The sequence below is a fragment of the Carcharodon carcharias genome, chromosome 21, assembly GCF_017639515.1.
Source record: "Carcharodon carcharias isolate sCarCar2 chromosome 21, sCarCar2.pri, whole genome shotgun sequence".
Lineage (NCBI taxonomy): Eukaryota > Metazoa > Chordata > Chondrichthyes > Lamniformes > Lamnidae > Carcharodon > Carcharodon carcharias.
This window is the reverse complement of record NC_054487.1, coordinates 8458226-8472588: the sequence shown is the minus strand read 5'-3', so window position 1 is coordinate 8472588 and position 14363 is coordinate 8458226. Positions and strand designations below refer to the sequence as shown.

At 41.9% G+C, this 14363-nt stretch overlaps 1 protein-coding gene across 3 annotated transcripts in view; it reads left to right on the top strand.

Annotated features, from left to right (window-relative positions):
- pphln1 (periphilin 1) overlaps nucleotides 1-14363 on the top strand; it is a 203169-nt gene that overhangs the window by 120250 nt on the left and 68556 nt on the right. For all 3 annotated transcript variants that reach the window (XM_041216311.1, XM_041216312.1, XM_041216310.1), the window contains 2 exons: nucleotides 7975-8057; nucleotides 12256-12369. In XM_041216311.1, the coding sequence (XP_041072245.1) occupies nucleotides 7975-8057; nucleotides 12256-12369 (197 nt within the window). The remainder of the gene's footprint in view (nucleotides 1-7974; nucleotides 8058-12255; nucleotides 12370-14363) is intronic.

The following is a 14363-nucleotide window of genomic DNA, read 5'->3' as shown; positions in this document are numbered from 1 at the left end:
TATTTGCAGTCAGCAATTAATTGAGATAGGACATGTAGCGTGAACTGTTATTTGCATTTTATTTATAATGGCGAATCCTGATTGATATTTTGACCAATGAGTAATAAAAAACATTTCTGTTACTATAAGGCAGAAAAAAATAATTCTCTACAGGGTGATAAATGAAGTGATAGTTCACAGAAGTTCCTATAGATTTGAAGTTCATTTTTTTAGTCTTCCTCATGGTTCTGGGTATGGATCATTTTTAGAAGCCTATTATGCATGCTTTTATTTTAAAATATTATAAAAGTTTGTACTTCCAAAACTTCAAGTAATTTCTTTCAAAAAGGCCATTGGTAATTTTATTTTTAAAAGAGTTTGTAAAGGTCTCTTTCAGTGTGGCGGTCATCAAATATAAATAGATCTCTCTTTTGAGTACTTTCCTTAGCTTATAATGTTGTTCCTGTCATTTTCTTTATAGAAGCCAACATAAAATGTCTACTTCAAAATGACTTAGACGTTACAATATTTAATTTATTATATGAGGATTTAATTATTTGGCTTGTATTTGTAAATCATATAAATGGCTGAATAGGACAATAAGGAAATATGAGTCATAGGGGTAAGTTGGTTGGTCAAATCATTTTTGAGCAATATTTTTGATCAGATATATTCATCACTTCAGCTTGCTGAATTCTAGCTAAGTGAAATACATCTGTTAGGCAAATTTGATGTCTAGTTTAATCAAGGTTAGAAAGGGCTAATGGGCATTTGCATTTATTTTAGATAAAAATAGAATATAGCGAGAAGACTGTAACAAAAATACTTCTCTTTGCAACATTGCCGGTTTCCGCTGCTACTTCTGTCTTCTCTGCCTTTAACACATGTCTTCATCATTGCTAGACTCAAGTGCTCCGACAACCCTTGCTGGTCTCTTATCGTTCATAAACCCCATCTGTCTGGAACATCTTCACTAAGCCATGCTCACCATTCACTCCTGTTCTCACTGGTGTACACTCAATTCCTTAACCTCCTACTTTAAAACATCTTCATCTTTAAATCTCTTCACACCCTTTTACTACATTCTGCTTACAATCCCCTCCAGCTCTATATGCCTTTCTTACTCTAATCACTCAAGGCTCCTGTGGTTCTAACCCCCTTCGTCACAGTGTTGGCAGCAAAATTTTTAGCTGCAGGGATCCTAATCATTGCAACTTACTGCATAAATTTCTCTACCCCCAACTTTCCCTTTTACTTTAGAAAACCCAAAATCAAGATTTTGGGTATTCCTAGTCTTTCCTCCCCTTGTTTGGTGTTCATGCTCCATAACTTTATCTGTGGACCACAGAGCACTCTATATGAACTTATGATTTAGGAGCAAGAATAGGCAACTCTGTCCCCGAGCCTGCTCTGCAATTGAATAAGTTCTTAGCTTATCTGATTGTAACCTCAACTCCACATTCCCACCTACCCCTGATAACCTTTTACCCCCTTGCCTATCAATAATCTATCTAGCTCTGCCTTAAAGATATTTAAAGACTCTGTTTCTACCATCTTTTGAGGAAGAGAATTCCAAAGACTCACTATCCTCTAACATTGTCCCTATGACATATGTTAAGCTGAATGGCCTGAATTTTTCTGATTTCTGTCTCCCTCACACTTTGAATAAAGGAGTTACTGTTGCTATTATCCAATCTAATGGAAACACCCCCGAATCTAGGGAATTTTGGAAAATTAAAACCAATGCATCAGCTATCTCACTAGCCACTTCTTTTAAAACCCTAGGATGAAGGACTCGGGGCCTTGTCAGCCCTCAGCTCCAATAATTTGCTCATTATTACTTCCCTGCTGATGAGTTCCTCTCTCCCTTCCGTTTCTTGATTTACCGCTATTTTTGGGATGTTACTTGTATCTAGTATAGTGAAGACCAATGCAAAATATCTGTTCAATTCAACTGCCTTCTCCTTATTTTCCATGTTAACTCCCCAGACTCAGGGCAGGATTTTCCGCTCGGCATACGGGCGAGTGCCCCAGCGTCATCTCGCACTCGCGTGATACCACAGTCGGCAGGCGCGCGCAAGAGTCAGCGGTGTGACTGCCAGCAATTGAGAGGCCTATTAAGGCCATTAACCAATTAATCAACTTGTATTTTTTGCTGCCCGTCCAACATTACGGTTGCTGGGCGGGCAAATTGGCCAGGTAGCCTTTGGATTTTTTAGGAAACCTTATCCATGAGCGGGATGAGGTTTCTGTAATTAAATTTTTAAGAATGAAAATTTTTGGCAGAATTTTTCAAATATACATGTTAAGGTGAGTGTGTCCCCTTTGTGGACATTTTTTCCGGATTTTCAAAAACTTAATTCATTTAAAATACCTCAGCTCCCTGAGGCGGCTTTCTGCCTTCAGGGAGTTTTCAGTGCATGCTCTCCCCGCACATGCGCAGACTTTTGCGCTCGCCTTCCTCTCGCCCTCCCACCTCGGCAGTGCTGAGCTCCTCAGTGTACTTTTCAAGCTGGCCTATTAATGGCCAGCCAGCGTGAAATCACAGTCAGGGGTGATCGCAGGTGGCGGGCCATTTCCTGACCACCCCTGGGCCCAATGCCCCAAAAATCCAGCCCTCACTCTATATAGTACCAGTGCTCCCTTTGTTAACTCTTTTCTTGTTGAAAAATCTGTAGAAACTCTTACTATCTGTTTTATCTTTTTAGCTTGCTTTCTCTCGACTCTGATTTTTCCCTCATTAATCTTTTAGTCGTCTTTGCTGTTTTTTATAATCTGTCCAGCCCTCTGAGCTGCCACCCATCCTTGCACAATAGTATGCTTTCTCGTTAAGTTTGATACTATCTTTAGCTTTTTTAGTGAACCACGGATGGTGGGTTATCCCCATGGAATTTTTTTTTCTTGTTAGAATGTATCTATTCTGAAATATGCCTTCAAATGACTACTACTGCATGTCTATTGACCTATCCATTAACCTAATTTGCCAGTACGTTTTAGGTAGCTCTGCTTTCATGCCCTCATAATTGCCCTTATTTAAGTTTATTTAAGTCATCTGTTTTGATTTGAATGCTGCATTCAGATACAGAGCCTTTAGCTTTGTCCTTTTATTATTTTTGTAACCTCTAGCCTTATCTGCTGATTTATTCTAGTTTACAATTCTCTTTCCCTTCATGTCCCGGTCTGTTTATCATTTCCCATATTAGTACCTTCTCTCTTGCCTTGTTTCTACTCTTTGATTTACAATATCTTCCTAAATTTGATCACCTGCCCTGACTATTAGTTTAAAATCATCTCAACTTCCCTAGTTATGCGGTCGCTAGAAGGTTGTTCTCAGCACAGTTGAGGTATAGATCATCTCAATGGTACAGCCCCAGCTTTCCCCAGTACTGGCATCCGTGCCCGTCGAACTGGAACCCACTTCTACCACACCAGTCTTTGAACCAAGCAGTCATTTCTGTAATCTTATTTGCCCTATGCCAATTTGCATGTAATAACCCAGAGATTGTTACATTTGAGGTTCTGCTTCTTAATTTGGTGCCTAGCTCCTCATATTGATTATGCAGAACCGCCTTTCTTGTCTTGCCTATGTTATGGACCACTACATCTGGATCCTCTCTCTCCCACTCCAGCCCTGAGCAGATGTCCTGAACCCTGTCATCAGGGAGGCAACACAGCCATCTGGACTTGTTCTTTGCTGCAGAGAACAGTGTCAATCTCTTTCAATATACTGTCCCTACTAACACTACATTTCCTTTTAATCTCCCCATTTGGATGGCTCCCTGTACACGGTGCCGTGGTTACTCAGCCCATCCACGCTGCAGGCCCCACTCACATCCAAATATGGTCAAAGACCTCAAACCTTTTGGACAATTGCAAAGGCTGAAACTCCTGCGCTCCTGCCCCCAGGTCCCCTTACCTGCATTACTGCATTCACACCCCCCTGTCCCTGACCGCTGACCAAAACAGAAGACCCTAACCTAAGGGGTGTGATCAGCTTCTGGAATAAAGTGTCCAGATGACTTTCCCCCTCCCTGATGCACTACAGTGTCTGCAGCTCAGCCTGCAGCTCAATAACTCTGAGCTGAAGCTCCTCGAGCCACAAACACTTATTGCAGATGTGTTTGCCCTGGGTCACACTGGCACCTCTGAGCTCCCACATGCCTTGGCTGTGACACATCATCTTTCCTGCCACCCTTAAAGTGTTTTAATTAACTACTTAATCATTTTACTCAATTATGTATTTTCCTTCTTTTGTATATTTTCTTAACCTTACCAGTTCCTGTCATATTTTAAATATTAGAAATAGAATAGACCTTAACCACTTACCAAACAGCTAGCATCATCCCCCTGTAGTAGAGTAGAAACCAATTCTTACAGGATGAAAAAGTTAGAAAATCAATGGAGTACCTCCTTCCCTTGTCCATCTAACTCCCCACTCTCCCAACTCCCCCCACTCTCCCAACTCCCAGACATGAAATAAATGCTTTGTGGCGCTCACTGTGTTAGGCTGTCTGATTGTGGGGGTTATCACAGCTGAGCTGAATCATATCTTATGTTGATATTGTCACCGCGATTTGACTTGTGTGTGAACAATATTAATCTTTAATTTCATCGGCTGATCAAACATATATTGAACAATTTAAAAAGGACTTTTTAAAATCAAGAAAAGACACTGACTTAGGATGGCTGCTGCAAGTCACCTGATGTATGGTATTGCAAGTTGACGGATTTCTGGTAAGTTCCAACGAGAACTATAATTTCAACATGCCACAACATCCTTCTATATAATTTCAACACCTGATGTGAAAAACTACTTCAAAAGGATTTACTGGAAACTGCACTGGACCTCACATTTGCATTTCTATAAGGCAACCTCTCAAGCAGAGACAAGGTCTATTAGGACAATAGCTACATGGACTGGTCTTTTTCATATCTCATCAAGATGAATAATGAATCATACGGAAGTTAATGGCTAGGTCATTACAAAGTCTAAACACCTCAGCAATAAAATTAAAGCCACAGTTGGTTCAGACATCCGCTAAGCAAACACCTTCTGAAATCATTTAGGGCAGTGAGGTCATGTGACTGAAGTAAACACTTTTGAAATCCCCTCGATACAACTCGCTAGCTGCTAAAACAGCAATTTGAAAAAAAGCTGCCAGTGGGCAGGAATATTCTTCCCCTTCTCTTCCCCCTCAAGTTAAGGCGTTTCTACATAATTAATAAAATCCAGAACAGGTAGTGAATTTCCATTGAACAGAACCTCAGATGCAAAATTATCAGCTTCTGGAAAAGACATTATATTTTTAAAAAGAAATTGTCTCAGTAATTGTAGTTTTACATGGGCTTCAAATCCACTGAATTTTCAAGACCACCATGAAAAATTTCTGCTTCAGCCACAAATATCAGACAAGGACTCAAACAGTTGAACTCTCAATTTTCTTACCTTTCAGCATTGAGCTTTAATTTTTTTATCATAAGGAAATAATTCGACAAGTGTAAAATTAGCTTTTAGAATCAGCTAGGGTGTGCAGAAGTAATTATGAATTTAGAACAATTAAATCAGGGCACTTGGGTAAGCTCAAGGTCATCAGGCAGAGTCAACATGGTTTTGTGAAAAGTAAATCATGTTTAACCAACTTATTGAAGTTCTTTGGCAAAGTAACGTGCTGTGGGTAAAGGCGGATGTACTGTACATATATTTCCAGAAGGCATTTGATAAAGTGCCACATCAAAAGTTATTGCGGAAATAAAAGCTCATTGTATAGGGGGTAACATATTAGCGTGGATAGAGGTTTGGCTGGCTAACGGGAAGCAGAGAGTAGGCACAAATGGGTCTTTTTCAGGTTGGCAAGATGTAACAAGTGGCATGCCACAGGGATCAGTGCTGGGACCTCAACTGTTTACAATTTATATGAATGACTTGGATGGTTGCCAAATTTGCTGATGATACAAAGATGGATAGGAAAGTAAGTTGTGAAGAGGATATAAGGAGGCTACAAACAGATATGGAATGGTTAAGTGAGTTCATAACCATCTGGCAGATGGAGTTTAATGTGGGAAAACTGCCCATTTCGGCAGGAAGAATAAAAGTGAAGCATATTATGTTGAGAGATTGCAGAGCTCTGAGGTGTAGAGGAATCTGGGTATCCTAGTGCATGAATCACAAAAGGCTAGTACGTAAGTATAGCAAGTAATTAGGAAAATTAATAGAATGTTATCATTTATTGCGAGGGGAATTGAATGCAAAAGTAGGGAAGTTATGCTTCAGTTATACAGAGCATTGGTGAGACCACATATGGAATACTGTGTACAGTATTGGTCACCTTATTTAAGGAAGGATGTAAATGCGTTGGAAGCAGTTCAGAGATGGTTTACCAGACTATTAGATGGGAATGGGTGAGTTGTCTTATGAGGAGAGCTTAGACTTGTATCCACTGGAGTTTAGAAGAGTAAGAGGATCCTGAGGGGTCTTGATAGGGTGAATGTGGAGAGGATGTTTCCTCTTGTGGGAAAATCTACAACCAGAGATCACTGTTTAAATATAAGGTGCCCATTTAAAACAGAGATGAGGCAAAAAATTTTCACAGAGGGTTATGAGTCTTTGGAATGCTCTTCCTTACAAGCAGAGTCTGAATATTTTTAAGACAGAGTTGGATAGATTCTTGGTAAGCATGGGAGTGATAGGTTATTGGCAGTAGGTGGGATGCAGATTTCAGGGGCAGAATCCTCTGCCTGTCGGCCGGGCTGGTTGGGAGTGGACGCAGGCGGCCATGGAGCCAATTGCCGCCCGCGATCGGCTTTGCGCTGCCATTTTGTGTGGGCGAGCCAAGGCCCACGCAGCGTGACGCGTGTCCAGTAGCGCTCAGCGCTACCTGTGCTGGCAGGGGGAGGAAGGAGAGTCGGGGCCTGTGCTCATTCACTCATGCGCAGAAATCTCCAAGGCATGGCACTGCCTCAGGGAAATTAAGTTCATATTTAAACTTTGAAATAAAGAGAGAAAAAAATTATTCAGACATGTGCCCTCATGTGCCAGTGTCACATGAGCTAGGACATGTTGATGAAGTGAGCACAATTTATTAATTTAATGAAAGCTCCATGAAACCTCATCCCGCCCATGGATGAGGTTCCGTGAAAAATGCGAAGACCGCTTGGGCTCTTCACCTGCACCCCCCCCCCCGCGCCAACCTTAAGGTTGGACGGGCAGCCTGTCAATTATCTGAATTGGCTTATTAATGGCTTTAACGGGCCTTTGACAGACAGTTTGGTTGGCGCGCAGCCAACTCCGGCGCCAGCCCACCGAACAACAGATCGGAATGGCGCGCAATTACATCAGGACGCACGTCATACATCACCGCACGTCATTTTATGCGTCGGCTTGCGGGGCCCCATATGCCGACGAGAAAACTCTGCCCCAGGTTAATATCAGATCAGCCATGATCTAATTAAATGACAGAGCAGTTTCAAGGGGCTGAATGGCCTACTGCTCCTTGTTCATATGTAAAATTGCATCTCATTGAACAAGTTATAACTTTTTCAAGGGTATTTACTGTGAAACTCGCAGCGTAAAAATTTTCATCAATTCGCTGATTGCTTAGGGATTACACTCTGTTGCGGGACCTCAACAGTGCAGCCTCCAGAGAAGCATAGAATCATTGGCTGGAATTCTGGATTTCTGTGTTATTTTGTGGACTCCCAAAGTTGCTGTCAGTTTCATGGAAGAACGACTGTAAATGCTGACAGTTTTGCTGTCATTACCACCTCAAAATCTGAGCCATTACGTTCACACAATATGCATGAGTTCTGGCCTCATCCTCACAAGTTGCTACTGATATTGAAATGCTGAATCAATATGGCATAACTGAGGATAATTAAATTAGGAAAAGTAACAATCTTTTGGCAAAAAGAACTTTACCAAATAAACTTTCGACATCTTTTGTTTAAAGATATAATCTGGAATTAAACATTTATCTCATTTTGTTTTTGTATTCACAGACAGAGAAAGATCTTCTGTTTCCTCTTTGACCCCTTCAAGAGATGCATCTCCATCTGGTTCAGTGCTACCAGCTACTTCAAAGGTCAGCTCATTTTCATGCTTAGATCATTTTGATGATTACCCTAAAGGAATGCTGCTGCAATGTAATTTACGGGATATCTATCAGGTAATTTATTCTATGCAAAGTAACAAACATCCATATAATTAATCATCAAATATAATTCTGCAATTAATATTACATACTATTCATCAGAAATCTAGTGTACTCTTTTAATTTCTACATTACTGTATTATGAAATAGAAGCAACAATCGTCATGGCCTCAGTCCCTCAACGAGGATGATGTCTGCCAGGCTTCATGATTTGTGTCCCCTCTGGTGACTCAGCAGACCATTCCTGATTTCCTTTGGGCAAACGGGAGAAGAGTTGCCCTGAGGAAGGAGGGTTCTTGAGTCACGGTTCTGTTTTCTTCCTTTTCTCTTTCTTTTCTCTCTCTTCTCTCTCTCTCTTCCTCTCCCGCTACACACCAATGTCAGTGTGTCCCCTGTTCAATGAGGCGTTCATGGTGTCCATAAAATATTTTCTCTGTCTTCCTTGAGATCTGATGCCATCCTTAAGTTGTGAGAAGAGTTGCTTTGAAAGCCGATTATTTGGCATGTGGATGCAGGGTCCAGACCAGTGGAGGGCTGATTTTGCAGAATCATAGTTGCAATGCTGAAGGAAGGACCTTTGGTGAAGATGCTGGAGTTTGTTTGCCTGATTTCTCATTTGACTTTGAGTATCCTGTAGAGACACTGCTGGTGGAAATTCTCAAGCACCCGGAGGTGTTGTTGCTGATCCAAGTCTTACTACCATAGAGATGGATGGTGACAACGACAGTGTTATACACTAAAGCCGAAAGTATCAGGGAAAACCATCGACAGAATCCCCCAGTAGCTTGGGAGATAAAATTTGGATATCTTGCCAACACTTGCTGGGAAACAAAAGATGTAGAATAACAAGGCGTGTGGTCTGGACAACATTCCTGCAGAGACCTATAAAACTAGTGGCCAAACGCTCAGAGCTTTTTACAAAAATCTGGAAGAAGAGGTACTACCTCCTAACTTCCACAAAGCCATCATTGATTCACTTTTCAAAAAGGGTGATAAATCAATTTGTGGGAACCTTAGAGACATATCACTTCTGCCCACTGTTGGGGAGATTCTCGCACAAATCTTCCTAAACTGCCTCCGACCCATCAGCAAAGACATAGTTCCAGAGACCCAATGTGGTGTCCGGCTATCCAGGGAAACCACAGACACGATCTTTGTCACTCGACAAGTCCAAGAAAAATGTCTGGAATAGCAAAAAGAGCTCTACATGGCATTTATTGACCTGTCAAAGGCCGACTCCATCAACCATGAAACCCTTTGGAAAGCCCTCCAGAAATTTGGATGTCCAGCAAGATTTGTTACTATCCTGCGACTCTTGCATGACAGTATGACAGCAACTGTCCTTTGCAATGGATTGGAGACTGAGGCCTTTCGTATCTGAATGGGAGTCAAGCAAGTCTGTGTGATTGCACCAACTCTCTTCACTATCTACCTCCACCTGGTCTGGAATTTGTTTGTGACCTACTTCCACAAGAGGTCATGATTGAGTTTCATCTCAATGGGAACCTTTTAAACCTCAATGCTGAGAGCCAAGTCTTAGGTGACCCTCCAGCATATCCATGACTCTCAATATGCTGACAGCTGTGTAGTTGAGGTTGTAGTTGTGATATTCAGATCACCCTCAACCTCTTCAACTCTGAATACAAAACAACAACATCACTAAGACCAAAACTCTCCCCTGGACAAGTACCTACATCTCCAGTTATTGTTATTGGTGGGAGAGACAGAACCACAGAATTGTTACAGTGCAGAAGGAGGCCATTTGGCCCGTCATGTCTGCAGCAGCTCGCCAATTGAACAACTCACCTAGCTCCATTTCCTCACCTTTTCTCTGTAACCCTGAATATTCTTTTCAGATGTCAGTCTAATTTTCTTGTGAATGCTTCAATTGAACCTGACTCCACCACACTCTCAGACAGTGCATTCCAGTCCCTAATCACCCACTGTTTGCAATTTTTTTTTTCTCATATCACTTTTGCTTCTTCTATTAATCGCTTTAAAACTGTGCTTTCTCATTCTCGATCCTTTCGCAAGTGGGAACAATTTCTCCCTATCTGCTCTGTCCAGACTCCTCATGACTTTGAATACCTCTATCAGATCTCCTCTCAGCCTTCTTTTGTCCAAGGAAAGCAGTCCTAACTTCTAACACTATAGAATATTGGCATCTATCCTAGAGTGCACATACGTCCTGTCATTTTTAGTGTGGGGAACATGGCTTGCAAATATTCCATCTTAGAGAGGCAGAGCACTTTACTAACATATTTAAATCAGGCTCCCAAAGAGTAATTGAGAACCTTATTGAGAAACCTAGCAACAAAACCTGGCTTTAAGTTGTTGAGCACTTCCTATATCTCAGCAACTATCTTTCTGAAAAGGTCACCATCGAAGAGGAAATCTAGCACAGATTCAACTATGGCTGCACAGCATTCCAAAAATTGCACAACCAGGTTTTTGACCAGAGATCTCCTTAAGAGTAACATGATATTAATCGTAAACTAAAATGTACGGCTGCACCACAGCAACGTTTTATCAGTTCCAAAAAGATCAACTACAGTCAGGGAAAAAACAGTTTACCAAAAATATATATATTTTCCTGGCTAGCAATTTTAACAAAAGTTCTGATTTCATTTCTGTTTTTGACATGGCCACTGATTGGACAAGACCTATCCCTTGGGACCCAGTTGTCAAAGACCAATATAAAAACATCTGTAGCCTACAGGGCAACTCCAATTTGGATGAGGGAAACACTTGGTTTCCAGAGCTTTTACTGCATCTTATTATTTATTCTTGGAGCACTAATCAGAAAAGAAACAAATGCCAATTTAACGCTCAAAGAGCGTTGATTCAAATATTTCAAAAATGTTGGATGTGTCATTTCTGTATTCTTATCGCTTAAATAAAAATAAATTGTTTAAAGGCAGAGTTACAATTTAGAGAAGCTTGCTTTTACAATTTAGCAGGAGAATAAAATTTCTCTGGTAAGTTTACTTGAAAATTTTGACAAGAGTCTGCTATTGGGAGAAACCAGTTATCAGTTTTAGAATCCAAAACTAAATATTAAAAAATCTTAACCAATAAACACGAATGGCATTCATTTAAGTCAGGCTTACCCAACGCAAGCCTGCAGGCCAAATGTGGCCCCGGAGGTAGTTTTCAAATGTTGGTAAGCGTACTGGAAGATCCTCTTCCAATCACACTGTTCCTCTCCTGCGTTTGCTGCTGATAGGCTCACCCTCTGCAGCAAATGTGGGAGGTGAGCAGTCTGTGATTGGAGGAACAGCAACAATGGTGCCAGCGATTGAGCTTCAGAGAAGTTCGGCGGGGGTGGGGGTGGCTTGGAAGAGAAGAGAGAGAGAGAGAGGTTGCACTGCCATGCTGGACTGGGTGTGGAAGGAGAGACTCACTCCGTCTGTGCCAGGTGGCGAAGGGAGAGACTTGCTCAGTGCTGGACTGGGTGTGGAGGAGGGAGGGACTCACTGCTGGGTGGAAGAGGCTAGATGCGATGGTGTGGGTGGGGTGTGGGGGATGAAAAGACTCACTAGAAATGTGGGGGAGAGAGTGTGTGTCAGGATCACTCACAGTCTCAGCATTTCCACTCACCCATACCCTCTCTCACAATCACACCCACTCTCACGATGGGTGAGAGTGAATAAGTGAGCATCAAGAGATGGGGAATGAGCCAGGCAAACAGACTCTGTCCCTCTCACACTTTCATAGTGATCTTTAATTAATTACTCATTTTTAAATTATCAATTTATTACTTTAACATTGCTTTATTTTTGCTCAGCAAGTTGTTTCGTTTCTTCATACTTCAAATTTATTTTGATATTCACGTTGTGCTAAACCTTATCTTTCTGAAGTTTGCTCATCAGCCCCTTGAGTGAAAAGAAAATGGAAATGTAGCTCCCTCCCCCCCCACCAAAGTGAAATGGCTGGACAAGCCTGATTTAAATGATGAATTATTTACTCCTGTAGAATAAGCAATTACAATTCTTGGCATTAATGCAACGGCCTAACCTCTGCCTTACCGCCCATAATTTAAGGGTTCCTTTGAAGGTGGGGAGGGAGAGTACACCAAGTAGAGCTGAAGTTTGAGATTTAGAAGTAAGATGTTTCTTTATTTCATTAGAGCTTTGAAAAATCCAGCAAAACTTCTGATAACCTGAACAAAGAAGGAGTAAATGACTGGTGTTCTGAACAGCAGCAGATTCCAGAACTGGAAATGCCTGAATGTGATACTGTTGTAAGTATGCCAAATAATAGTATCTGCTACAAAATTCGTTCTGATTTTCTGTTGCTCAAAATTAGTTATATTAAGTTTTATATATGTTTGCAAGACAAGTTTTTCATAGCTTAGCATCACTGCCAAAGCCAGTCCCAAGCCTGGTTGAGAAAGGAGGAGGGCTGGATGTAGGTCTAGCACCCTCATCCTTTAAAAACCTATCACTGCCACAGAAACAGAAAGAAGTAGCCATATCGGCAAACCCTGGCAAAGAGAGGACCGAACATGATGTACATATGACTGGATTTGATGAAAGCCTAAAGGATGTCTAATCCTTGACCAGCCCAATCTTTAATGCCAAAACCCATCACCAGAATCGACACCTGGAACGTCCGAACACACTTCCAGTGCGGGAAGATGTCCCAGGGTGCTGCAAGAAATGAGAACCTATCAACTTGACACCTTGGACATCAGCAAGATGCGGTGAACAAGCCAAGGATGAATCAGCAGTGAGAGTGCGATGATCCTGTACCTCGGACAAGAAAAACACCACACTCACAGAGTTGGCCTCATACTCAACAAAGATTAGTGGATGGAAGTCTGTAAATCAGCACACCTTCATTACCAGATTCCACACAAGGCACACCAGAGTCACTGTCGTGCAAGTTCTTGCACCAACAGAAACAGAGACAGAGGAGGAGAAAGATAAATCCAACTGCCAATTGCGGGACACGCTGGAAGAGGTACCCAGCTGTGATATCAAGCTACTGATTGGTGACCTCAGTGCTAATTTCAATGGCAACTGACAAGCACTGAACAGTATGATCAGGCCCCATGGGTCAGCAAGCATGATCAGCAGAAATGGGGAGCTACTGCTGGTCTTCTGCAACAACAATGGGCTCAGCATTGGGAATACCTCCTTCAACCACAAGGACATCTACAAAAAAACATGGAAGTCTCCAGATGTTAACACCCTGAATAAGATTAACTATGTATGCATCAGCAGCAGAAGGAGGACACTCCTACAACATGTCCAGACTTTTTGAGATGCTGATGTAGGATTTGATCCACCTGAAGCTGAAGAAGGCAACAACCACCAAGTCACAAAGGCCAAATGCAACAGAGAAACTGAAGGACAAGGACATGTCTGACAGTTTCCAGTTGGCCCTGTCCAACAGATTCAAAGAATTACTGAAGTTGGGCAGCACTGAGGATCAGTAGGAAACCTTCAAAAGAGGGATTAAAGAAATTGCGTAAGTCACCATCAGGCAAAGGAGAGGAACCAAAAGATGCTGGATCACTGACCCAACGTGGAAGTTGATTGTTGAAAGAAAGCTGGAAAAGAGAAAGTGGGACCAAGAAAGGAACATTGAACAAAGACTCGAAGACAATGAGAAGTACAGAAGACTGGATAACTCTGTGAAGAAAAGATGCAGAAGAGACAAATGAAGATGGATAAAGTTCAATGGCAGGGAGGCACAAGAAGCAGCAAATCAGAATGACTCCAAGAAGCTGTGCAGGATCGTATGGCAACTGACTGGCGCAAGAAGCAACACCACTGTACCAATCAAGAGCAAGGATGGTAGGACACTATTAACAGATGAGCTGGAGGCAAGGTAGGTGTAACATTTTCAGGAGATCCTCAAGCAGCCCAGCCCCAGCTCCACGTTCGAGTTTGACAACAGCACCACACCTCAACAGATGAATGTCAACCTGGGAGAAATTGCCAGATCAGAGGTCCAAAGAACAATCAAAAGCCTGAAGAACAACAAGGCATCTGTGATCAATGAGATACCAGCACAGTTATTAAAACATGGCAGAACACTGTCACAAGAGAGATGAAGGACCTGTTCAACAAGATCTGGACTGTGGAGGACATCCAGGATGACTGGAGGCAAGAAGTAACCATCAAACTGATAAAGAAAGGGAACTTCAGCAATTGCAACAACTGGAGGAGCATAACGTTGCTGTCATTACCTGGCAAGGTCTTCAGCATGGTGCTCCTCAATAGATTA